Raw genomic sequence first — 26,734 nt, 5'->3', positions numbered from 1 at the left:
AGACAATATTCTTCTTTTGCAAATTTCATATATATGAAATAATTTTTATATATTTTGATTTCTTCACATATGTTTAATAGAACTTTTAAATTTTATAAACAATATTAAAAAATTATCACATATCTTAATTTTTTTAATATAATTTTTTAATATATTTGTAAAAGGGTTTGTGACAGCCCTCTGACTTGTATAATCTAAAAACTCCACTAACTGATTGCTTTTTCCAAGTTATATGATGCAACAAATACTAACCAAGTCAATTAATAATTTAATTGTTTGACAAATTTGAAGGTAAAATGAATGAAAATTTTGCAACCAATAATGAAAATGCTTTTATTCCCATAAACAAACCAGATGAAATAGATTGAGTTGAAGAATGAACTATTTTGGGGCAAGATATCAGTAGCATCTGGATTTCTTAAGCATCATAACATCAAGAAAATCTGACTAGAACACCTTTACATTATGGCAAAATTTCAAAGAAAAATCGCTATCTTCTCAATTTCATTCCTTCTCTCTCTTCTCCAAAATTACAAATTATCTACATCAAGTTGCATATTTACATAAGATGTTGGTATATATCTTTCCAAAAAAAAAAGAAGTAGAATGAAGTCAAAAAATAAAACCAACCCTGAAACCTTAAAAAGTCGGTATATTTCCACCTCTATGTTGTTTGACAGTGTTCAATGTCCAATATTATTAACATCAGCACCACCTCTGTATTTCATCCTTCAAAAATCTGAAAATCTTTAGATAAGTAGGCTTCAAGTGAATCTATTAGCCATCATTTGCATCAACAAACCTAAGATTCACTGATGTTGTTAGCTGCCATATTCAAAGCAAACTCGATACATACTGGCATTTCTAGAACACGGTCAAGAAGTCTGGTAAGTTCCCTATGAACATGAATAAAACGTATATATTTTACTAGAAAGGAAAAGCAAAAGGTAAAAAATATATATATCATAACTGATGTAAACAGAAAAAATAATTAAAATATAATATCAATTATAACACAATTAGTATACATAGAAGTAGAATCATGTTGTTAATCATAAAAAATTTACATATTTTGTGTATAACTCTTCACAATTTTATTGCTTATGGAAATGCAATTTTTGCTTTTTTACTTTCGGAAGCAAAAAGCAAATAGCAAAAACCCAATCAAACAGACTCTAAATAAGGCAAAACAACTACGAATTTCATATGGTTTGCTAATGCATCAATTTTGCACAAGTAATTTTATGTTCTTGGTGGTTCCCTTTTTAGTTTTATTTGTTTCTGGTCATTAAGTTATACTCTAATTTTATTGAATTTAATTTTTAGAAACTTTTTAGAAATGATTTATGTATGCACAGTACTTGAAATTTACATTTTATTTCGCAATTACACAATTTTTTATAGAAACATCCTATGTAGCATATTTTTTAAACCTATGTTTATGTATACCATATACAGACATACATACATCCATATACACTAAAATAAGTGCTATTTTTATCTCTCCCAAACCCCCTCTCCCTCTAAAAAAGGGGGTAAAACAAGACTTACACAAGAAATCAAAACTTTAATAAAACTTTAACACTTGAAAGTTGAACCTAAAAATCAGCAGCTTGAACATGGTGTTAAGTATGCTTGTAATCCACTATAACAACCAACGCTCTAAAATGCAATTTCAAAGGCTAAAGAGGAAGGAGAGGAATAGTGGGGGCAAAGGTAAAATGGGCGAGAAGAAGATCAAATTCTACCATAAGCAAACCGATAAAATACCGAGACCTAGGAGGTGAACAAAGACAGGGCAAAAGATCTTTGCAGAATATGGATGCCACAAAGAAAAGATCAGAATTTAAACACCTTTTCAGATAAACATTCAATTCCCAACTTGCATCAAGAACCTTTTAGGTCATATATTAATTTATTTTGAAAACAGAAAACACAGACGGAACTTATCTAGACCAAGATACTTGAAAGCAAAGAAATGCAAATCCCAAAAACTCGCTCCATTCAATTGTTGGAAAATGCAAAATATACAATTAAACAAATGATGATTGCAAGCTAGAAGTAGAACTCCATAAAAGGTAACACTTTCCACCCAACTATTTCATTTTATTTTTATTTCCCTTTTTCAACCACCCTCCCATTCTTCCCCATAATAGCAAGAGATTCAAACTGCAATAATCATTCTTTTGCAGCAAATTTAACAGCTAGCAATCGAATGACAAAATTGACAATTATGTACAGTAATAGTCAAAGAAAATACTTCTTGGCAATACTCGATATTCCTTTTCACATAGTAGCTCAATTTAAATCATAAAAATAAATGAAATATGGGTAAAACAGAACAGAACCAATATACAATAAAGCCTGAGAAACACAAATAAGAAAAAAAAATTATGCTTAGCAAAAAATAGAATCTTTCTGCACAGTGAAAGCCTAAAAAAGATCAAAGAAAAAAGAAATTAAAAAAAAAAAATCAAATACTCTGCCTTTGCCAATATGGGGTTCCAAAAATTAGCTGCAATTACTCCAGCTCTCGAATTACAGTGTCACTGTAAAAATAGGAGATAAAATCAATTAAAAAAATTTTTACAGTAAAAAAAAAATTAAGATTGAAAATAAAACTGGGCATGAGGAAGTTTTTACCAGGAAAATGAAAAAGGAGAGGAAAATTTGATTAAAACGCCCTAACTTTAAACCCTTTTGACAACATTTTCTTTTAATTTTGCTTTTCTCAGTTAATTGCTTTGCGTATTTTTCTTCAATCACTTTATGATTCACAACAATTGCCAAATTCGGAACCCATCATTGTATTTTTAGTGCAAGAAGTCAAGGGAAGCCCGATTCGGTATTAATGGGCCGAGCCCATGTAAAAAAACCAGGTCTTTTGACCCAATAGGCTTATCAATACCTATTCCTGTAATTAATTTTGCTCTTTTTGGTTGATTATTAATTTTATTTATATGTATGAATATTTTTTACTTTTTTTTTTCTGAAAAACAAAAATTATTAAAGCCCTAAATTCTTATTTTTTTTTCGAGGTATTAGTTTTTCTTTCCTCAATGATTGTTTCTTAATTTTTGTTGTTTGATCAATGAAAGGGGAATTTTTTTGTTAATTAAATTTGTGTTTAGAAATTTGAATTCAAAAGAAATGGATATAAATTTCAAATATTAATATAAATTTTTTAAAAAAATTAAAATAAAATATGATTATACTTAAATCCATGACTTCTTTATACATAAAAAGTGTGCCATCTGTTGTGCATTATGTTGGTTTTTTTTTTTTTTTTTTTTTATAATGGAAAGGCTAATAAATATTGTGTTAGATCACACTTTTTTTTTCAATAACAATTCGGACAAGAAGTGAAATTAATTTTCGTGAAATTAAAAATAATGATAATAGTAAAATTAATTATTGTAGTGGTGAGATTAGATATGATAGCATAGAAATTAAAATTAATAATAAAACATGTGAGATACAAATATATAGATGGTAATGAATCCATATTTTGGCCCGAATTCTTTCGCACTGAATTTGTGATGGCATCTAAAAGGTACTAAATAGTTTCTTTAGAGATGATCTAATGTTAGGTAAGCAACAGATTATTCTTAACCCAACAGCTAACATAACATGCTATTATTTCTTACTTTTTCATTTTTTAAATATTGAACAATTTGAACATACATCAACTTCATTGTCTTTGAGATTTATTTATATTTTTTAAGGAAATTGAAGCTACTATTTCAGTTTTTATTTAGTTCCTCACCAGTCACCAAGTTTTTGCTTTACCATGCCAAGCTTATCTTTACTTCAAAAACATCCTGTCCAATATTGAAGATAGTGATCCTGTCCAATGTAGTTTCTTGATACCCACTAGCTTCTCCCAATCATTTTCTTGCTGCCAGGTTACACGAAATAAAAGCTTCAAAATCTGCTTGGTTGAGAAACAGGTATGGCAATTGACTGTTATATCTTTTATCTCCAATCATCTAGAATTTATATATATGTTTTTATTTTATCTCTGCAGTTTAATCCTGCATTATTTCATTTGACTATTGGAGCTCTCATAAAATGACTTTTCTTTACAGTGATTCAGGTTTATCAGGAGAAAGGGATGAAAGACAAGGAGAGATATAGAAGTGAAATGTTGGAATACAGATCTTTGGAATGTCTTTGAAGTATGATTCTATTTTCTGAATAGTTGCAGTAGGCGCATTTCATTTTTGGTATGAAGTTATTAAGGCTTTTTTTCTCTTATTTTATGAAGTAAGGAGGTAATTAATATGTGTTTGCTTATCATTACTTGTTAATTTTCAATCTCTTCAGGTTCACTGCAATCAAGACAGATCTTCAGGCCTATTTTACAGATTGCAGATGCACATTTCTTTTGCTGAGTTTTTTTTTTTTGTTTTCTTTTTCCATTTGATTGCATATCCAACTCTATTCATAATTTTGGTTTCTAAACATCAAAACTGGGTTTCAACAGAGATAATTTGCAGCTTAAATCAAATTAAGACAGTACTAGCAGGTCTTTCTGGCAGGCTCAAATCACCTAAGGGAGTGGCTGGTACTGGTGGAAGCTGTTGCAGCTTAGGAATCTAGCTTGGCAGTTTATTAAGCAGCAAGATGGGGTGGCTGTCTGGTTTAAACTGGGAAAAAGATACTTAGTAGCTTCAGTATGGAAATATCTGAGGTCTAAGCAGTTGAAGGTTGGTTGGAGGAGGACGACTACTATGGTTCCCTTTTCATATACCAAAGCAGGCAGTGGTCTCTTGGATGGCTATCCTTAATAGATTGCCACCCAAAGACAGGCTGCTTTCATGGGGGATTACAATTGATGTTTGTTGTGTGCTTTGTTCGGGCCAGTAATCAAGGGATCATATATTTCTTTGGCTGTGAATTTTCCAAAGATATTTGGCATGCGGCTGTCCTGCTTTGTCAGCTGTACAGGGGAGTTAGACTCTTGGAGGGATGAGGTTCATTGGGAAGTTAGCAGGCTTAAAGGGAAGGCTAATCTCCGTTATCTTGCGCTTAGCCTGGAATGTTCTCATGTACCAGGTTTGGAGGGAGAGAAGCAACAGTCTGTTTGATCAGACTCCAGCTACAAAGTTGGAGGTTCTTGGTTACATTAAGGATGCGGTCAGATTGTACCTATCTGATTTGAGGAACATAGCAACTGATTCTGTCAATTTGAACCAATGTGATTCTTGGGGTTCAAAGTCTACTATGTTTGATTAGGTGGTCATATTTTTTGGTATTCGAGATTATCAGGATTTAAATTCTAATGACTGAAACTACGAGTCCAGCTTTTGTTAACAGTCCATTCGGACTGTTATTTTGATATAGATGCTATTTGCACTGTATCGAGGACATCTTAAATGATAGTAGCACTGTAGCAGGTTTTCTGCTAGTAGGATAAAAACCATAAGGATTTTACTGTTACAAATTCTCATGTCAACCATGAAAACTTCCACAACCTGATCTTTCCTAGCAGAATTTTTTAACCTAAACAATAAATCTATTGAATATAGCTTAGAAAATCTTCAACTTCGTAGCACAGTGACAGAAAGTATCCACCACTTCGATCAAGGCCCTTACCCAGAAAATAAAGATTGCTTTATTTTTACAGAAAGGTTCAAATGTTTGTTGAATATGCAGCCACAATGATAACAACTCGCCTTACCTCGTAATTGGCTTGATTCTCTTCAATACATGTCTGTACCATTGGGTCTATTGGTAGCATAACAACAATGTGGCGAAACAAGGCTTTCAATATAGACAGCTGGGAGAAACCAATCCCAATGATTGCGTGGATCATACCAGACCAATTCCCGACCATAATAATCTAATACAAATTTACCAGTTTTTGTACAGTATAATGCGTTCTCCTAGTACTTATATGATTCATGCAAGGTTTCTCCAACACTGAACAATCTAGTCCATGACGATTTGACACCGTATTCCTTCAACAGCCATGCCTCATAAATAGCTTCACAATCATATCCTTTATAGAACAGGCATAGGCAATCTCCTGAAATCCCCAAAGCCATTCTATTATCTTTACTCTCTTCTATATGATCTGGTGGGATCAGTTCATCGAATTTCTCTTCCACCATGTGAAATGCAACGATTACATAGGTTTTTCTCAGACCTGTTTGTCTTGCTGCTGACCAATGCAATGCTCAACGGAGAAAAATCCCAGCTCCTTCTGTTTCTGTTCCAGATTGGAGACCTTGTTTCCTTGGACAAATGTTACTTTTCAATTCCAGAACATCAACTTCAGTTTCTTTAGAAGCACTGGCTGTAGAAGGGCGAGCAACTCCAACAACTTTGTAACCATCAGTTGAGAAATCTTAGCCAAGACCGTAAGAAAATGTGCCCTTTGTATCAAAAGGACGGAGTTTTGCCAATTCCAAGGCTTCTCTAATAGTTGGATTCCACAAGAAGATGCGCCCATGGTCAATGACTGCACATATTAAGCCATTAAAAGACCCTTCCAATTCATACCAACCATCCACCAATTCATCAGAGTCGGAGACTTCTTCATTGCAGCCGGATACTCAAGTTCGAATACGAGTTTGCTTCATCGTCAAGATCATCACCACAAGCTTCACAGACTGCTGATTCAAGAGGTTCAGTAATGAGAAGGACTCTGAGGCCGCTAAAGTCGCAGTTCTTCTTTGACTGTGCAAGGTGTAATTTGGCAAACTGAGAATCAGAGATCAAAGCAACCATGGCTTGCATACACACTTAAGCTGTATCAGATATTTGACTGGTAACGTGGACAGTATATTGACAATAATGTCAAGAGGAGCTAAGGGATTATTTCCATGGCTTCCATTAAGATTGATTCTTGTTTCTGCCTTTGCTCTTTGGATACCCTTCAAGTTAAATAGCTGAACCACATTGTTTGAATTACCTAGAATCTTACATTGTACACTACCAATAATTTGGGATTTTAGACATTGGTTGAAAGGGCCATCAGTTCTTGTACCAAAATATTGAGAGGAGAAATTTCCTGTCAGAATAACATTGGCTACATAAAATTTTTTATTCAATGATCAGCTGCTTCATTTTTAAGTAGTCATTGCAAATGGAAACTAATTGAAGTAGTACTTTAAAGAATCATCCACTTTTATTTTATTAATCCAGAAGTTGGAGGAATAACAGAAATTGTACAGGGGAAGCCATGTGTACAGTCCATTCTTTTCCATTTTAGATTTGTTTTAATATCTTCTGAAAAGTAATTGACAAGAAAATACTATACTTGTCCAATATGTGGTGTAGTTCACAAGACCTTTTTTTTATTTTGGGGGGGGGGGGGGGGGGGGTGTTAAATTTTCTTGCAGCTGCCAACAGTAAAGAAAAAAATTAACTTTTTCTGGTTTAGTAATAAAATAAAATAAAAGAAAGCTAGGAAAAGAAACAAACAAACAAACAATAAAAGAGTAGAAGAAAGAAGCCAAGAGAACAAAAATAAAACCAATTCAGAATAGGATTTCATTTATATTTTACAAACATAGTTACAACATGATGAGAAGAAGAAGAAAAAAAAAAACCAAACAGAGAATGTTATATCCCTTATTAACTAGGTTTTGAACTAAATAGATTGTTATGCAAGCAAATGTAGCTGAAGTACTTGATAATATGCAATTAACAATTCCTGACCTTTACACTTTCCATTGCAGTAAACATTGTTGCACAACCTCCAGTTATTCGCGTGTCCAAGGAGTTGATGTTGTAGATAAAGATATCATCCATCAACAATAAATTGGTCGTCTTGATTGTCTCCATCAAACCTCCCTTCTCCATGAACCATACCATTCACATGGTGCCAATTTTGCATAATTTGTGAAAGATAATGGTTGCTGGCACCACTATGGTCTGAAAGTCCTGCTGGATGACCAGTCCATTGAGAGACAATCCCAAGCAACTGGCTAGTAAGATTTTATTTCTCGTGAAGAATACGGTTCTGCATCAGGCTCGTTTCTGCTCTATGCTGATTTAACATTTTACAAAATTAAAATTAAAAATGATTATTCATAAATTACATAATTTATATCATGGACATATTTGTTGGCATAAATGATATATTTTAAAAAAATATTTATATTCCATTAATAACTAATGTGTCCATGTTAATGTTCATGTATGTTATCATTAATGTTTATGTTGTCAAATTATTTAATCTCAACATTTGATTCAATTATTAACAATAAAAATCACAACTTATATCATACTTTGTTCATATTTGTTTGAATCATTATATACAAGTGTATTATATTTGTAACATATATTGCATAGATCGTATATAGCATTTAAAATCAATCATGTTTACAATATTTACAATAATAGTTAATATTAATTAAATATTTTTACTTTTATTCACATTAGTTTTAATTTACTGTCGATATGATTTTCATATTTATTCATTATTTTTTTTCAACGAAATCATTATTTCATTTACTTACATAATAAAGTAGGTTCATTTGGGTTTAGGAATCCGAATGTGGTGCTGTCCGTATCATAGAAAGCATTCCCTTGAGAACATCTCACTTCGTGGAAGACTTCAAAAGTTTCTGCATTAATCGAAAAAGGTTATTAAAATCACTTAGCATACTTAAACTTCCACAAAAATATAGAACTCTTTTGTATTTTTTTACAACTAAAATTTTGTAAACAATTGTGTCATGAGGATAATGTTTTCTTGTTAATGCTTACATTTTAGATTAGGCATGGGAGTTGAACGCAAGAATCCATTCCAAGGAGCAAGAAGATGATCATGGGAAGCTTCTAGCGGTAATGTCTTAAGCACTATGTATAATGTGGCTTTCATCAACCCCAAGTCATCAAATATCCCTCCACCTGCACAAAACTTCCAAAAATAAATGCTGAGCTAAAACTTAAAACAGGATAAATTGAAAATTGTAGAAGGCTTGACAAAATGACCAGTGATTCAAAGCATATCATGTCTTCAAAGGTCCATAATTTCTGACATGAATTGTTCAAAGAAGAGGATTGGCTGCCAAGAAGCATGGAGTTTAGTCCCTGAAAGTAAAATGTAATTAGATGTTTTAAAAAAAAGTGGGAAATTTTGACTGATATCAAGCATTTCTTATTCCTTTGGGTCCAAAAAAGTTCTAATTATTTGAATTTTATAACTTCACTTATTAATTATGGATTAGTTGTTGTATCAGAACAATACTTGGCAGATCATTTTGTATATTTGATTATATATCTAGTAAAGAATGATCATTTCACCTATTGGATAGAGAACAAATTACTGAAAGGATTTACTTGAATCATGAAGAAGTGAGTATATGTAAGCTCATCATCCAAGCAACCAAGGTATTCTCTCGGTATTGGTCCATGGCGAGTGGTCACCTTGATACCTGATGCAAATTTTCTGTCCTACCTTTGGTGGCTTTCACTACAACGTGAATCATTAGCACCTCTCCCGTGCAACGACTTGAAGCTGAGGAGGAAAAGGCGATTTGCTTGTGAATTGAAATAAGATGCACTTGAAAAAGCAATTTTTTAAGTAACATCTAAGCGGCAGAAGCCTTTACTCAGAAATCATATGCTTTTCTGAAGTGTATTCTGGCGATCCATGCTTTCTTTTCCAAGAAATATATGTATGTAGGCCCTGGTATCTTCTCAAACCATTGGCCTGAAGCAGAGAAACAAATAATCAAGGCTTTTATACTCATAAGCTCAATTTTATAGCCCTACAACTTACAAGAAAACATTTAATTTGTATTTTACTGTGTGTGAGTGCAGAAGCAGAGAAACAATGGATGTTATTAGATTAAAATGAAGAAAATATTCTAAAGAAATTAGCCATAAAATGTTAGGGAAAACCTATCAATTGGAAAATAGATATGTATACCTGGATATCTTATATGAAAATAAGCCATGCCGGATAGAAGTAATATGGTTTGGCTTCGAAGAATGACATATAGACCAGAAATCTTGAGAAGGATTCACAATCTTATCTCACTTAATTCATCTCCAATTGCATCATGATACAGACTTTGTCTCAACAAGTGTTCCCATTCTCACCACCAATCTCATATGCATTTGCTCTCTCTTTTATCCACCACTTTTCCAATGACTTTGAATGATCTCCAGAGAGATTTCCACCCTTTTCTCTATATCTTTTACTTCATTCTCTTGCTCATTGTTTAAGGCTCAGTCACTGTTCTACTTGTCTGTCTTGGTTTATACGTCAGATTCCTAAACAACAAAATAGTAACAAATGACTGATAATGAACGGCCCAAAAGAACGTTGATGAAGAATGACAATGTTACAAGGACAAATATGATATAATAATGAATAATTAGGCAATCAAATAGAATTTTTTAGATAGACCAACCATGCAAAATAGGAAATACACCATAATTAACAACAAAACATTTGGGTTATTAAGTATTCCAAAATGCTTACCTGTTGAATTTGAAAAATGAATTTTGATGGATTCACCTTTATCTTTATCGATTCCTTTTCCCATTCCTTTTGTATCTGTCAAGCCATTTGTTTCCCATCTCATTCAGCACTATATATCCAATTGATAATCCAATCACCAATCCACATGTACCCCATCAATATGATTTTCCAATCAGATAAACCATCTAGCCATGAGTCTACATCTTCCCTCGGAGGAGGCATTGGAACGGCAACTTCATTGCATTTCTTTGTCAAAGGTGGCCCACATAATCTTGGGTTCCCTTTGTAAGAATCATTCGAAAATGTACCATATTGGTTGCTTTGCGCTATGCTTCCTTCAAGTTGGTTGTAAAATAGGTTTAGTACTTCCAGGAGAGTTAGACTTGCAAGTTGCGAAGGAATCTCCCCTGCGAGTTTGTTCTGTGAGAGGTCCAAAGACTCAAGCTCTTTTAGGTTGTCAAGTACTAATGGAATTTGGCCAGAGAAGCTATTATGGTATAAGTTTAGCACTATGAATGATGTGAGATTTCGTATTTTCTTCTGGTACGACCCCATGAAAACTATTGTTGGAGAGGTCAAGAGTGATCAAGATCTTCTCTAAAACCATTTCCAGCCCTTTGTTGACTATTGTCACCGAATCTTGATAATAAAAGTCTCCAATATATTTTGCACAAGCCTTGTTTTCATCAGGCATCATCATCATTGCCTTCAAACATTGAAAAAAAATACACCAGATAGTTCACCTGAAAAATCATTGGAAGCAAGGTCCAGTATGCGTATCATTGGGAAAGCATTTTTATCCTCAGAAAATTTAATGGTACCATAAAATCTATTTGCTCTTAGTACAAGAACCTTTAAAGAAGGCAATTTCTCCAACCATAAAGGAAATGTGTCATGTACCATATTGCTTCCAATGTCTAAACCCTCAAGTTTTGTGCAATTGGCTAGTGATCTTGGCAACTTCCCTTCCAATTTATTTCCTCCCATCTTGAGTGACCTTAGTTGAGTGGCTTGAAAGAATTCAATTGGTAATTGACCAGAAAAATTATTAAAAGTAATATCTAGTACATCCAAGTCTTGAAAATAATTTTTCACATGTTTAATTGGACCATAAAATCTATTTGCTCGCAATATAAGAACCACCAACCAAGGCAATTTTCCCAACCACAAAGGGAATGTGTCACAGAGAGTATTGTTTCCAAGGTTTAAAACTTGGAGCATTGTGCAATTTGATAATGACCTTGATAACTTCCCTTCCAATTTATTGTCATTGAGTTGCAGCCAATTTAATTGGGTTGCTCCTACAAAATCTAGTATGCCGCCGCCGAAATTATTTTTTTTAGACACAAATAACTAAGAGAACTGATATTGCCTAAGCAACTTGGGATTGGCCCACTTAATTTGTTATAGGATGCATTAAACCGCAAAAGTTGACTCAAATTGCAAATAGGTATTGGTAAGAAGTCTTTTGAAGAGCTTAGAGATTGGTTTAGTAAAAATTGGTCCAAAGATGAGAGGGAATTGTTAGAAATATCCAGATATCTCAAACTTCTCCTACACATCCAGTTTGGTACTACACCACTTATTTTATTATTTGAAAGGTCAATATATTCTAAACTATTTTCACTCTTTAAATACTCTGGAAACATACATATATTACAGAATTTTAAAAACAAGTTACTCAACATTGGAAAAAACGAGTTTGCATCACCAAAAGGAAACTCTTTTGGAACATCAATTGCATTAAAAGAAAGCTCTAACCCTAAAAGAGTGGTCTTCAACAACCAATTAGGCACAAAACCATGGATTTGGTTGTAAGAAAGATCTAGAGAAGCCAACTTGTCCTGTGTTTCGATGAATTATAGAAATTACTTATTTCTTTTCATCTACTTTCTTTTTAATTTTTAAGTGATATTACTTATTTAACCATTTTCTTTTAATTTTAAAGCTTCTAAATTTCTGATAAGTTATATAATTTATTGGATTTTCATATCCGATAAGTTAAAAAAATTACAATTAGGTTTGAAAAAAAATTAAGAGAAAATATCTTACAGAAAGTATAAAATTCTAATACCGTTTATAAAATTTAAAAACTCTATTAATCATATATGAAGAAATTGAAATATATACATAAATTATCTCATATACATGAAAATTGTGAAATCAAAAGATTGTCCTGTTTTTTTTTGTATGCGAGATTGTCAAGATTTGAACTTTAAAATATGAAAATTAAAAATTCAGCATTTTACTAACAAATTACGTAGTTATTAGCTTATTGAATTTTTAAATTAAAGGATCTCTTTAAAATATATTAACAATAAAAAAACTAAAGAAATTCAAAAAATTACACATACCATGAAATCTAATAGTACATTAGGAACAAAAGCATGAGAAACAAGTTGCCTAATCAACAAATTGATTGGCCAAAATAATCAACAAATTAAAAACCTGTGTTTTATTTTTGTTGAAAACTTTGAAAAAAAAATCTAAAGAACACATTCATTCTCATTTTTTAAACTTGTTTATTTTGGAAATTGTGATTTTATAATGGTGTAATAAAAAAGAAAATGGTAGACACTATACGAATTCATCTTGTTCTTTGCTTTCTACTTAATCTTGGCATCAAACATGCAAATGTATCAATCTTTTTACCCCCATCTTTACTTCACAAAAGTAATAATCTTAGCAGTTGCTTTAGCCTAAGTCATTAAAAAGACTAACATATAACAATAATAATTAATATACTTAAAATCCATTCTCAATCTACTAATTAAACTAGAAGATAAAAGATAATTTCCATTGAGAAAATTGCTACATCTTTTTTTGTCTTTTTTAAAAGACAGACTAGACTTCAACAAATTGTTAAAAAGATTATTTTTCATAGGGCAATGATGGGGCAAGATGACTTAATCATTTGCATATGAGAAGACTTAAAAGTATAAAGCAAAGAAAAGAATAAATATCAACAAAAAAAAAATCTCATACTACCATTTTCTTTGTGAGTCCAAAATTAGAATATCAATTATTTTTTGTAAAAGTATAATTTTGTGAAGAGTGATTCTAAATACACCATCATTTTTTTCTCTACATACACTTTTTATATTTTAAAGTGAAATCACTTATTTATCCATATCGTTTTAATTTTAAAGCTTCTAGATATACATTTATGATAAGTTATATAACTTATTGTATTTTCATATCTCGTAATTTTAAAAAAGTTACTTTTAGGTTTGGAAAAAAATAGTTAACAGATAATATCTTATATAAAGTATGAGATTCTAATACTGTTTATAAAATTTAAATCCTCTATCAATCATATGTGAAGAAAATCAAAATATATATATATAAATTATCTTATATACATGAAATTTGTGAAATTAGAAAATTGTCCTTCTTTTTTATTTTTTGTATGTGAGGTTGTGAGAATTTGAACTTTAAACTACTAAAAATAAGAGTTCAATATTTTACTAATAGACTACATGGTTATTGGCTCATTGAATTTTTAAATTAGAGAATCTCTTTAAAATATATTAACAATAAAAAACTAAAAAAATAAAAAAAAAGTGGATACCATGAAATCTAATAGTACATTAGGAACAAAAACATGAGAAACAAGCTGCTTTGATTGGCCAAAAAAAATCAACAAATTAAAAGCCTTTGTTTTATTTTTGTTGGAAAGTTTGAAAAAAAAAATCTAAAGAACACATTCATTCTCACCTTTGAAACTTGTCTGTTTTGAAGATTGTGATTTTATAATGGTGGAATAAGATAGAAAATGATAGATACTATGGAAATGTATTGGTGTAAGTTTTGGTCTTTGCTTTATACTTAGTTTTGGCATCAAGCATGCAAATGTGTCAATCTTTTTACCCCCATCTTTACTTCACAAAAATAATAATCTTAGTAGTTGCTTTAGTCTAAGTCATTAAAAATATTAAAATATAACAATAATAATTAATATACTTAAAATCCATTCTCACTTTGTTAATTTAACTAGAAAACAAAAGACAACCTCCATTGAGAATATTGTTATGTTTTCGTAAGATATTTTCTTTTAATTATTTTTTTTCCAAACCTAAATGTAACTTTTTTTAACTTACCAAATATGAAAATTTAGTAAATTATATAACTTTTCAGAAATATATATCTAGAAGCTTTAAAATTAAAATGAGATGGATAAATAAGTGATTTCACTTAAAAATTAAAAAAGAAAAGTGTATGGAGAGAAAAGGATGATGGTGTATTTAGAATCACCTATCACAAAATTATACTTTATAAAAAAAATTGATATTCAAATTTTGGACTCACAAAGAAAATGATAGTATGAGATTTTTTATTGGTATTTATTATTTTCTTTGCTTTATACTTTTAAGTCTTCCCATCATACAAATGTCAAGTCTTCTTACCCCATCATTTCTCAATAGAAAATAATCTTCTTAGTAGTTTGCTTAAGTCAGGTCTATCTTTTAAAAAAGACAGAAGCATAGCAATTTTCTCAATGGAAGTTGTCTTTTGTCTTCCATTTAAATTAGTAGACTAAGAATGGATTTTAAGTATATTAATTATTATTATTATTAATTACTTAGACTGAAGCAACTGCTAAAATTATTATTTTTGTGAAGTAAAGATGGGGGCAAAAAGAATGACACATTGGCATGCTTGATGCCAAGATTAAGACTTAGACCAATACATTCCCATAGTATCTATCATTTTCTTTCTTATTCCACCATTATAAAATCACAATCTTTAAAATAGATAAGTTTGAGAAGTTAGAATGAATGTGTTCTTTAGATTTTTTTTTCAAACTTTTTGACAAAAATGAAACATAGGTTTTTAATTTGTTGATTTTTTTTTTTGCCAATCAATTTGTTGATTAAGCAACTTGTTTCTCATGCATTTGTTCCTAATGTACTATTATATTTCATGGTATGTGCATTTTTTTTGTTTTTTATTGTTAATATATTTTAAAGAGATTTTTTGATTTAAAAATTCAATGAGCCAATAATAATGTAGTCCGTTATTAAAATACTGAACTCTTAGTTTTAATAGTTTAAAGTACAAATCCTTACACCCTCACATAAAAAAAAAGTAAAAAAAAAATCTTCTGATTTCACAAATTTCATGGATATGAGATAATATATATATATATATATAGATTTCTTCACATATGATTAATAAAGGATTTAAATTTTATAAACAGTATTAGAGTCTTATACTTTCTATAAGATATTTTCGTTTAACTATTTTTTTCCAAACCTAAATGTAACTTTTTTTAACTTACCAGATATGAAAATCCGATTAGTTATATAGCTTATCATAAATGCATATCTAGAAACTTTAAAATTAAAACAAGATGGATAAATAAGTAATTTCACTTAAGAATTAAAAAGAAAAGAATGGATATACAAAAAAAAAATGATGGTGTAATTAGAATCACCCATCACAAAATTATACTTTCATAAAAATATTATTTTAATTTGGGACTCATAAAAAAAATGATAGTATGAGATTTTTTTTATTGGTATTTAGTCTTTTCTTTACTTTATTTTTTTAAGTCTTCCCATCATGTAAACATCTAAGTCTTCTTACTCTATCATTACTCTATAGAAAATAATCTTCTTAGTAGTTTGCTTAAGTCCAGTCTATCTTTTTTAAAAAAAAAAACATAGCAATTTTTTCAATGGAGGTTGTCTTTTGTCTTCCAGTTAAATTAGCAGACTGAGAATGAATTTTAAGTATATTAATTATTATTGTTATATTTTAGTCTTTTTAATAACTTAGACTGAAGCAACCGCTAAGATTATTATTTCTATGAAATAAGGATGGGTAAAAAATACTGACACATTTGCATAGACTAAAACTTAAATGAATATGTGGAGACTCGCATCCAACCTACAAAATATTATCCACTTTGACCTGAATGTTTCATAGTTTTATCTCACAGAAAACTCTTCATAGATTTGAAATTAGATCTTTACATATATATTATTTCTTATCCACTCATTCTTCCGATGTGGGATTAAAGGCGTTGCAAGAAGTTAGAGATTGGTTTACTGAAAATTGGTCCAAAGATGAGAGAGAATTATTAGAAAGATCTTGATATCTCAAACTTCTCTTCCACATCCAATTTGGTACTGCACCACTTATTTTGTTGTTTGAAAGGTCAAGATGTTCTAACCAATTTTGACTCTTTAAAAACCCTGGAAACATGCTTAGGTTACAAAATCGTAAATCCAAGTAACTCAACATTGGAAAAGAGGAGTTTGCATCACCAAAAGGAAACTCTTTTGAAAAATCAATCTCATTGAAAGAAAGGTCTAACTCTAAGAGAGTGGTCTTGCACAACCAATTCGGCACAAAACCATGGATTTGGTTGTTAGAAAGATGTAGAGAAGCCAACTTGTCTTGTGTTTTGATGAATTCTGGAAATTCAGTAAAGTTGCATGAACTTAGGTATAGCTCCTCTAATTGGGGAAAAGCGAGGCTTGTGATGTTGCTTTCAATTGACAAGCTTGTATCGGAAAGGTCAAGAAGCCTTAAGTTCTTGAGTTGGGAGAAAATGTCAAGCTTTATGGAACTAAAGCTATTGTAGCCTAAAGACAATGATTCAATCAATGAAGAAGATGTGTTAGGGAACTCACTAATTTCACCAACTAATTGATTTCCTTCAAGAAGTAGGGTATGCAATGATGGGAGAGTAAATAACGAAGAATGTACTGATCCAAAGAGGCGGTTCAACGACAAAGAAAGATATGAAATATTTCGAACTCCAGATCTATGAAATGGAGGGATTAAACCACTGAAATTATTATTTCCTAAATTCAGTTCCACACAGTTAGTAAGATTTGCAATTGATGATGGAATTTGTCCAAAGATATTGCAATCTTCAAGAACTAAATTTGTCAAGAACTTGAGATTACCAATTGTTTCTGGCATTTTTCCACTGAAATTTGTATAAGAAATCGTTAAGATCCTTAAAGCATTGTTTAATGGAAATTCTGGCAACTGACCCATAAGATGGTCATTCCTTGAAATGTCAATGCTTTGTATTTTTGGCAATGAGAGAACTTCTGCTGGAAAATGCCGACTCAAATTGCAATTCACTAAATTGAGAGAAACCAAATGAGAGGAAATTTCCAAGAAATTGGGAGACAAATAAGAGATCGAATTCCAACGAAGCAAAAGTTTGGAAAGAAAAGGAAGTGTTGAGAGTGAAGAACAAAATGGACCTGTCAAACCACAATACGACAGACTTAACACATGCAAGTTAGGAAGTACTATGGATGTGGCTTCACACCATTTAGTACTTTGTGTTGAAATGTTCACACTATCCAAGTAGAGCTCTGTAAGAGATCTCCAATTTTGGATTAATGTCTTGAAGTTTGGGTTTTCTAGTTTTAGAGGTTGATAAAGGTTGTAAGGAAAATCGTAGAACGAAAAATTTGGATCAAGAATTTGGTAATTGTGTAGATAGCAAGAATTTTAATTAGATAGATCAAGATAGACTAACCTTGTTAAGTATGAAATCTCTTCTGGAATTTATCCATGGAAACATGAGTTTGCAAGGTTGACATGAGTTAAATTTGGGAGTCTGTCAAACTCATATTAAAACAGAGTGGTATTGAAATTGTTTCCAGCAAGATTAAAGCGTTGAAGTTGATGGAGATTGACAATGGAGTGAAAGGTACCTGAAAGATTTTTGTAATTGAGATCAAGCCTAATCACATGACTCAAAGCATCACATGTAACCCCTTTCCAAGAGCAACAATCAGTGTTGAAATCCCAAAGCTCAATTTTGGAAGAGAAAGTAAAATTTGGGTAATAGTAAAGATCATGGTATAGTTGCAACAGAACAAATCTCTGGTCATCAAGGCATTGGTCTTCGAGATGAGTATGAGAAGGGGAAAAAGATAGCACAAGAGATAAGAAGCATGAGAAGAGAAATAAGGTAGGCAAAAATAGTGGAATTAGGATATGAAGATTCTTCATGTTTTGTTGGCTTTTCTATAAAAAAAAAAATGAAGGGAAGATTGTGGAGTTTGAGATATGCATACACGGTATTTATAGACAAGTACTTCATATTACGTACTGTTATTGTAGATATATATCTCCCTTAATCTCAAGAGTTAGGTTCAAATGCATTTTTTCAACCACGTGTTTGTACAAATCATGAGTTTGAGCGCTTTCTGTAAGAGTTGAATCGAAGTAGGTGGAAGACAAACATATTTATTTCTTGTCCTTTTTGAATTTTAAAGAATGAATAATGGGTTCCAATGGTGATAACGTTGACAGTTTTGCTTTTATAAATTAATCTTTATCACTATATTCTTTCCTTTCTTCCCACATTTTCTTTCATATTATTCATTCGTACAATAAAAAAATTAATTTTCTCAAAGTCAAGTAATAGTGGTACATGTATATTGGTAAAAAGGGATCCTCTCTGCTACTAAAAATTAGTGAAAATTTTCACTAAGCTTGATGTCCAAAGGTAAGTAAAACTTGCAAAAATTTATTAATCAACTTAACTCTATTATTATGGAATTAGATGGAACAATTTATTTTTGAAAATTCTAATTAACAAGTTTGTTTGTTCTTCTTCTATTCAAAGTTTGAATTTCCATTTGTTCCCTCCATCAACTTCCTCATACATATCAATTTTTTTTTTCTAAATAAGCATTTAGAAAAAAGAATAATTACTATAACAATTATTTTTTTTTTTTATACTAGCATGCGTTATTCTTTGGTCTATAATAAAGTTTAGTCATCCTGGCACCATTAAATTAATAATTGTTCGGTGCATTTTTTTGTTGCAAAACCTGTTGTAATATGGCATCACATGTTGTTAAAATTTTGCCCACCTAAACTGAAAATCTAGAGGAAAAATAAGAATGAAATGAAACAAAGGCAAAAGATGAAAGCATGCAGGAAATCTAGCCAACAAAGTGAAAGTGCTGCAACTGAGTTTCCACGCATTTAGATTTCGTTGGTATATTGATGTCAAGTCAGAGGAAATAATGGGAGATGGGAGCTTAGCTTTAGACCGTGCTTCACCTTCCCATCCATTCCATTAGATTTAATTGATTGCTTCTCCCTTGACCTTTCATTTAGGGATGGTGATGGATAGTAAATAATTGAATATTTGATACATTATTTGATCTATCTATGTCTGATTTAAATATTTATAAATAGATATTTAATAGATTCCGATAGGATATAGTATTTTTTGAATATATGATATTTGAACTCGTTTAAATTTAAAATATATAATATTAATTATTTGAATCTGTTATCTATTTACGAATGCAAATATATAAAATTTTATTTTCGAATCTTAGAAAACAACTTTTACTTATTATTAATTAAAAGTGACTTCAATTTTAAGTTTAGTTCTTGTTTAATTTATATTTTGACAAAAAACTTAAGTAATGAGATATTTTAATGGATTCAAATATTAAATGAATAATGTTTATTTAAACAGATTCGTATTCAAATAGTGATACTAAATTTAATCAAATACTTAAACGGATTCGAATATTATGAAGGTTAAATAGATTCATATTCGAATATCTTAAAAATAATGGATATTCACTCTATTACCATTCCTAGTTTTCCATTCTTACATGTAAACAACAAAAATTTGTTAATTCTAAATAATTTTCATGTTTATTATTTCTAATGTACTGGATGAAGATATTATTTTATGTAACAACAAGTGTGCTTTTAGAGCATTGTTTGCAAAATCATTTTATTAATTTTTGAGAATTCAAAACAACTTATCAATAATTTAATATTGAATTTATCATATGTATAGTACTTTTATTTTTGTTTTTAATATTGCTAATGAATATTGGTTTGAATCATAATAACTTAGGTCATATATATAGGATTATTGATAGTATAGGATTATAATCATCTATATCATGTTTGATTTATATATAAAGAGAAGAATAGAGATTACAAGGAGGATTAATATCCTCTTGGCATAGGATTATTCAATCTTTCCAAAGTAAAAAGGATTATTTTTAATCCATAGAATTAAACTTACATGTCCAATTATACCTTTAAAAATTACATTAATAAATTATATAAATTTTTAGAAAGTTTAATTTGACAAATAAATAAATTATCCTATCTTAATTTTTGTATATATCAAACACTAAATAGGATGAAATTATTTAATCTAGTTATATTCATAATATCATTTTACCTATCCTATCATAATATTGTGTGTCAAACTTAACCTTAAAACATTATATTCATATTTTATGTTTTACAATACTTCAAATAAAAATATTAACCAATATTATTTTTAATGGTAATGAACCTTAATATTAATGAATAAGTGAAAGTTACAAATGTGAACATTAAAAATATAAAAGGGATAAAATGATTGTTTTCCATAGAACAAAAATTAATGGGATTTTCTAATAATGAATTAGTCTTCAATTTATCATGCATGGGTTTTTCTTGTTCTTGCCCCCTACACATGTTTCTTGCTTTGCTTTGTCTAATGTTGTTGGTCTAAAGTTGTTTCCTTTTCTTTAAAAGAACTTTAGAATTGGTCTAAAGTCGCTTTGTCTAAGGTCAGAAATTTCTCTCTTCCTTCCATCAACTATCCATAACAAAACAAATAAATAAAACAAGTATCTATAAAAAAAGTATTAATAATAAAATAATTTTTTAATTTGAAATTTATCTCAATTGATTCATATAATTACCCTTGAAACATAATATCTAATAGGTTTAAAGTTCAATTTCTCATGTCTATAATATTTTCTCTTCTCATAGACCATGACTTTTTTTAATTATAATAAAATTTTTCTATACAATTTTTTATGTAATATTAGCATTGGTGTTGTTTTATGCTAATTAAAGTTTATAGCCTTTGTAATAGCCTTTGTAATTGCTTACAAGCAAAGTCATTAGAAGACAAAAATGGAGAATGCTTTGGCACACCGGTCACTAGTGGAGTCAGAAAAAGGACATCGTTTGGTGCATTTCTTGTTTCAATCCCATTGTCACGCTACACAATAAATTAATAGGAACTTTTCTCTTTTTTTTTTTTTTTTCTCTATATCGTTTAAAAGGGAATTTAATTTAAATTGTTCAAAATTAAATAATAAGTGTTCAACTTCAATGTTTAATTAGACTACATATCCAACCAAAAAAAAAATTAGACTACATATTATTATTTTTACGAGATTATACTTATCTTTCCATATGTCTTGAATCATCACTTCTAAGTTTTTTTTTTTTTTTTTTTTTTTGTTATTTATTTCTTATTTTCAATTCATTTTCTAATTAGTAATTAATTATTCTTTTATTATCTCATTTTCTTTATCTATCATTTCCTATTTGGATATTTTAAAATTATTATCTTTGCATTTTGCAACACAAAATGCTTTTACTTTTATGTACGAGTATATTCCAAAATCATTTTGATTTTTTTAATATATTTTTGTATTTAAAACCTCAAAATATAAGTTTTATATAACAAATTTAAGTTTTTAATATAAAATACACCAAAGTCTAATAAGTAATTTTCTTAAATATCATAAAATCAAATAGAGAAAATGAAAATTTGATGGAGGAGATATAAATAAAATTTTAATGTGAAAAATAAAAAAAAGAAAATGATATGTATATATAATTTGAATAATTCCCGCAATCGTAATGAACCTTAATATTAATAATATCTTAAAGATATGAAATCACTCGTGTGTGTGTGTGTGTGTGAAAGGGAGAAAATAATTGTTTTTGCATAGTACGACAATTAATGGGGTTTTTTTTCTTGAATTCATTATTCATGCATGCTTTTCTTGTCTTTGTGTCGTACACATGTGTTTCTTGCTTTGCTTTATGTGTCTTATGATTCATGAAACCACTCAAGTCTCAGCGAAGACTTGACGTCTTCAAATAATTGAGGAGACAAAAGCAAACTCATAATATGTTAGTATAATATAAATGTGAATCATAATTATTATTAATTAGCTCTCTTATTATCATTTTATTGATGATGATGAATTATAATTACATGCACAATAAAATATTTATTGCATGAATAAAAACATAGAGTTTTATATAAATGATTTATTCACCTCCTTTAAAAAGTGGATTCTCGTAAGATAAGATTTAATTTTCATCATTTATAAATTTTCTTTATCTAATTTTTCCTAAATCTTGATCTCTTTTGTACTTAAACTTAATTGGCAAGTTTTCAATTAGGTAAAATCCAATTTAACCCGAAATTATCTTTATTAAACTTATTTTATTATTGTATTACATAACTTAAAAGTGATATTTCTATCATTATACTTACTTGAAAAAATTTATATAATCGTAAAATTTTATAATATAAAGATATACTTGTTATATATAAAAAAATATATAAACACACATGTACATATATCAATTCTCTGAAAAAGAACATATATATAAATAATAGAAATTCACTTACACTAGTGTAATCCTATACTTTTTTGGATCCTTTGATCAAAATTAAATCCATAACTCATTGGAATCATAATAATAATTTTAAATTTAGAAAATTTGATCTAAGTATCCAAAAAAATTATAAAGATTATACTAGTGTAAGTGGATTTTTTGCGCGCACGCGTGTGTATATATATATATGTGTGTGTGCGCGTGAAAGGGAGAAAATAATTGTTTTTTGCATAGTACGACAATTAATGGGATCTTTTTCTTGAATTCATTATTCATGCATGCTTTTCTTGTCTTTCTGTCGTACACATGTGTTTCTTGCTTTGCTTTATGTGTCTTATGATTCATGAAACCACTCAAGTCTCAGCGAAGACTTGACGTCTTCAAATAATTGAGGAGACAAAAGCAAACTCATAATATGTTAGTATAATATAAATGTGAATCATAATTATTATTAATTAGCTCTCTTATTATCATTTTATTGATGATGATGAATTATAATTACATGCACAATGAAATATTTATTGCATGAATAAAAACATAGAGTTTTATATAAATGATTTATTCACCTCCTTTAAAAAGTGGATTCTCGTAAAATAAGATTTAATTTTCATCATTTATAAATTTTCTTTATCTAATTTTTCCTAAATCTTGATCTCTTATGTACTTAAACTTAATTGGCAAGTTTTCAATTAGGTAAAATCCAATTTAACCCGAAATTATCTTTATTAAACTTATTTTATTATTGTATTACATAACTTAAAAGTGATATTTCTATCATTATACTTACTTGAAAAAATTTATATAATCGTAAAATTTTATAATATAAACATATACTTGTTATATATAAAAATATATATAAACACACATGTATATATATCAATTCTATGAAAAAGAACATATATATATAAATAATAGAAATTCACTTACACTAGTGTAATCCTATACTTTTTTGGATCCTTTGATCAAAATTAAATCCATAACTCATTGGAATCATAATAATAATTTTAAATTTAGAAAATTTGATCTAAGTATCCAAAAAAATTATAAAAATTATACTAGTGTAAGTGGATCTTTTGCGCGCGCGCGTGTGTATATATATATATATGTATATGGAAGTGTTAGATATTATGTAGCCAATGTGTAATTGTCTAACTTAAGAAAATATCTTTTGATTCATTTAAAAGACAATTATGGTTTAATACTTAATGTTAGCTAAAACTCCTATTAATCAAATAAAAACTAAAGAGAGTTATTTTGTTAATAACTCATACGTTGATAGAACAAATGAATAATGATAAGTGATTAAAGAAAGAAAAATCGCTACTCTCTCTACCTATAAATTAATATGTTCTATCTAATGATCGAAAAGTTATTTCGAAGCATATGCTCCGACACTTTAGTAAGGTATATCAAAAGCAAGGAAATGAGAAAGAGCAGGAAGCAATTAAAGGAAGTAAAGAAAGTTCGTAATGAATTCCATGTCTGGTATGATTCTACCTTCTCTATCTCGTGGGTGACAACGTGGCTAACTGGGCTTCCATGTGTAAGACCTAATATGTGACTGTTGATATTATCACTTAAGTGTAAAATAATAAAGAGTTTAAAAAGAAATCCTACATTTAGACGTTGTCGTTAAAATTATTAATAAGTTCTCTATTGTAAAAGATGATAAAACTTTATTGTAAATTTAATTATAAATAAAAGGATAAACTTAAAAAAAGTGTTACATATATGTCAAACTTCGATAATTATAAGTCATGAAGTAAAAGTTCAAAAAAAATATCAGTATAATTGTTAAATTGAAATAAATATTATAATTTAAAAATCTAATATCAAGTATCATACCGTATTGTAAATATAGTAAAATAAGTTTTAAAATTAATTATAAATAATATAAATATAAAATAAAATTTTTAAAAAATATTATATACATATTAATGGGATTGAGTGAATAATGAATATAAACAAAAGATATCATTATTTTTTCATCTCAACATATTTTGTTTTATAAATAATTTATATTTGATACATTGTCAATATATAAATATTATATGCTGTAAGTAAATCACAAAATTAGATTCACAAAAATAATGATAGAATGAGATTTTTTTTTTATTGGTAATAAAATATTCGCTTTGCTTTACACTTCTAATTCTTCTCGTCGTCCAAATGTCAAAGTCTTCTTACCCCATCATTACTCTAAAAAAATAATCTTCTTAGTAGTTTGTGTAGACACCGGTTTTGTCCGGATCTACTGTTTTTTTTTTTAATAATAATAATATTTAACAAAACAAACAAAAAACAAAAAATAAACAAACAAAAGAAACAAAAATAAAACAAAAGTCAAGGGGTTGGTTCGGCGCCGAACTGACCCGACCAACTACCCGATCAGCCTCCCGACAAGCCACCAATCACGGACGGTAGGTATGATTTTTCAGTTGAAAAATGAGATTCAAATCTCAGAAAATCTGAGATTTGAATCCCAACAAGCTCTATAAATATAGCTTGTAAACTAGACTAAAAGGAGGAACGAAAAAAAAGAAAAAGAAGAAGGCAGCTTCTGTAAAAAAAATTCTGCAAAAACACACAAAAAAAAAAACAACAGTCCCCTGGAACGGGGAACCCAGCGCCAGAAAGCCACCTGAAAAAAAGAGAGAGATCAGCAGATTCAAAGAAAAAAAAAAAAAAAGCAAAAAGAGAGACCGAAACTTTGAGCCCCGATCTACGTCGATCAGGGCTGTTTCCGGTAAAAAGGACACCGAATCTGGAAAGATCGCGTCGAAGAGAACTTCCAGAAGAATTTTCACCTTTCCCGGTCATCGGAAACCACCGTCCAAGACTGCCGACGGCGAGCCAGACGGCGGCCAGCACGGTGCTCCAGCAACCGACCGACGACCCCTCCCCCAGAGCTCTCTCTCTCCCTCTCTCCCTTTTTTTTCTGAAACAGAAGCCAAATGAACCAAAAAAAAAAAATCTTCAGCTATATATAGTAAAGCAAAATCTCAAAACGACGTCGTTTAGATAAAGACCCAAAACGACGCCGTTTCAGCCAAGGAGGATCCGCGCGTCAACCCGCGACCCGACCCGGGGTCCGCGCACCCGACCCGCGACCCGCTGCCTTTATCATCTCTGACCGGTCTGACTGGACCGAACCGAACTGCCGGACCAAACCAACCAGATCGAACTGAACCGCCGGACCGAACCAACCAGACCGAACCGAACCGCCGAACCGAACCAGGAGTTGACCGGACCGTTGACCGGTCCGGTTCAGGTAAAAAAATTTTTTTTTTTGAATTTTTCTTATTTTTTAAGTATTATTTTATTAATATTTATGCATATTAAAATATCTATATTTGTTAGACTAATTAATGAAATTGTGGTTAAATAATTTTTTATATAATTATGTTATTTTTTAGAATAAACTTTAAAAACAATAACATAAAAAAATAAATTTAATAATAATACTAAAGTAGTAAAAAAATGAAAGAAAAAGGAAATTTTTATCCGACGATGAGATTCAAAGGTATTCCGAGTAGTGATGCCTACGAAATCTCTAGGTGAGAAGATTTTTTTTAAAATACTACCAGCGTATTGGAGTATTTATAAAAAAATTTTCAATACAGTAAAGATTTTCTTTTTTAAAAAAATAATAAATAAAAATTGATTAATAAATTAAAATATAACTAATAAAAAATAAGAGAAGAGGAAATTTTTATCCGATGATGAGATTCAAAGGTATTCCGAGTAGTGATGCCTACGAAATCTCTAGGTGAGAAGATTTTTTTTAAGTACTACCAGCGTATTGGAGTATTTATAAAAAATTTTCAATACAGTAAAGATTTT

General features: G+C 29.8%; 1 protein-coding gene, 1 long non-coding RNA gene and 1 pseudogene across 3 annotated transcripts; all 3 read right to left on the bottom strand.

The window, feature by feature from the left end:
* Nucleotides 1–384: 384 nt before the first annotated feature.
* On the bottom strand, nt 385–2,772 carry LOC149511014 (uncharacterized). Its single transcript, XR_016334514.1, has 2 exons — nt 2,644–2,772; nt 385–2,549 (listed from the first exon to the last, which is right to left on the bottom strand). It is a non-coding gene; the product is annotated as an uncharacterized LOC149511014 (long non-coding RNA).
* Nucleotides 2,773–7,479: 4,707 nt separating this feature from the next.
* Nucleotides 7,480–13,105, bottom strand: LOC149511013 (receptor-like protein 6; annotated as a pseudogene). Its single transcript, XR_016334660.1, has 8 exons — nt 13,100–13,105; nt 10,448–12,291; nt 9,890–10,236; nt 9,570–9,670; nt 8,950–9,475; nt 8,722–8,865; nt 8,472–8,579; nt 7,480–7,999 (listed from the first exon to the last, which is right to left on the bottom strand). The product of XR_016334660.1 is annotated as a receptor-like protein 6 (transcript).
* A 2,865-nt stretch (nt 13,106–15,970) lies between these two features.
* On the bottom strand, nt 15,971–25,711 carry LOC149511012 (receptor-like protein 6). The gene is made up of 2 exons (XM_089756370.1): nt 25,618–25,711; nt 15,971–17,676 (listed from the first exon to the last, which is right to left on the bottom strand). Exons 1-2 carry the CDS (start codon nt 25,709–25,711, stop codon nt 16,448–16,450), a joined length of 1,323 nt encoding a protein of 440 aa, XP_089612496.1. The 3' UTR covers nt 15,971–16,447.
* Nucleotides 25,712–26,734: the final 1,023 nt, after the last annotated feature.

The sequence above is a fragment of the Durio zibethinus genome, chromosome 27 (assembly GCF_047325235.1).
Source record: "Durio zibethinus cultivar Kanyao isolate XHJ-2024 chromosome 27, ASM4732523v1, whole genome shotgun sequence".
In the NCBI taxonomy this organism is placed as follows: Eukaryota; Viridiplantae; Streptophyta; class Magnoliopsida; order Malvales; family Malvaceae; genus Durio; species Durio zibethinus.
The sequence above is the reverse complement of the archived record's forward strand: the minus strand, read 5'-3'. Positions and strand labels throughout refer to the sequence as shown.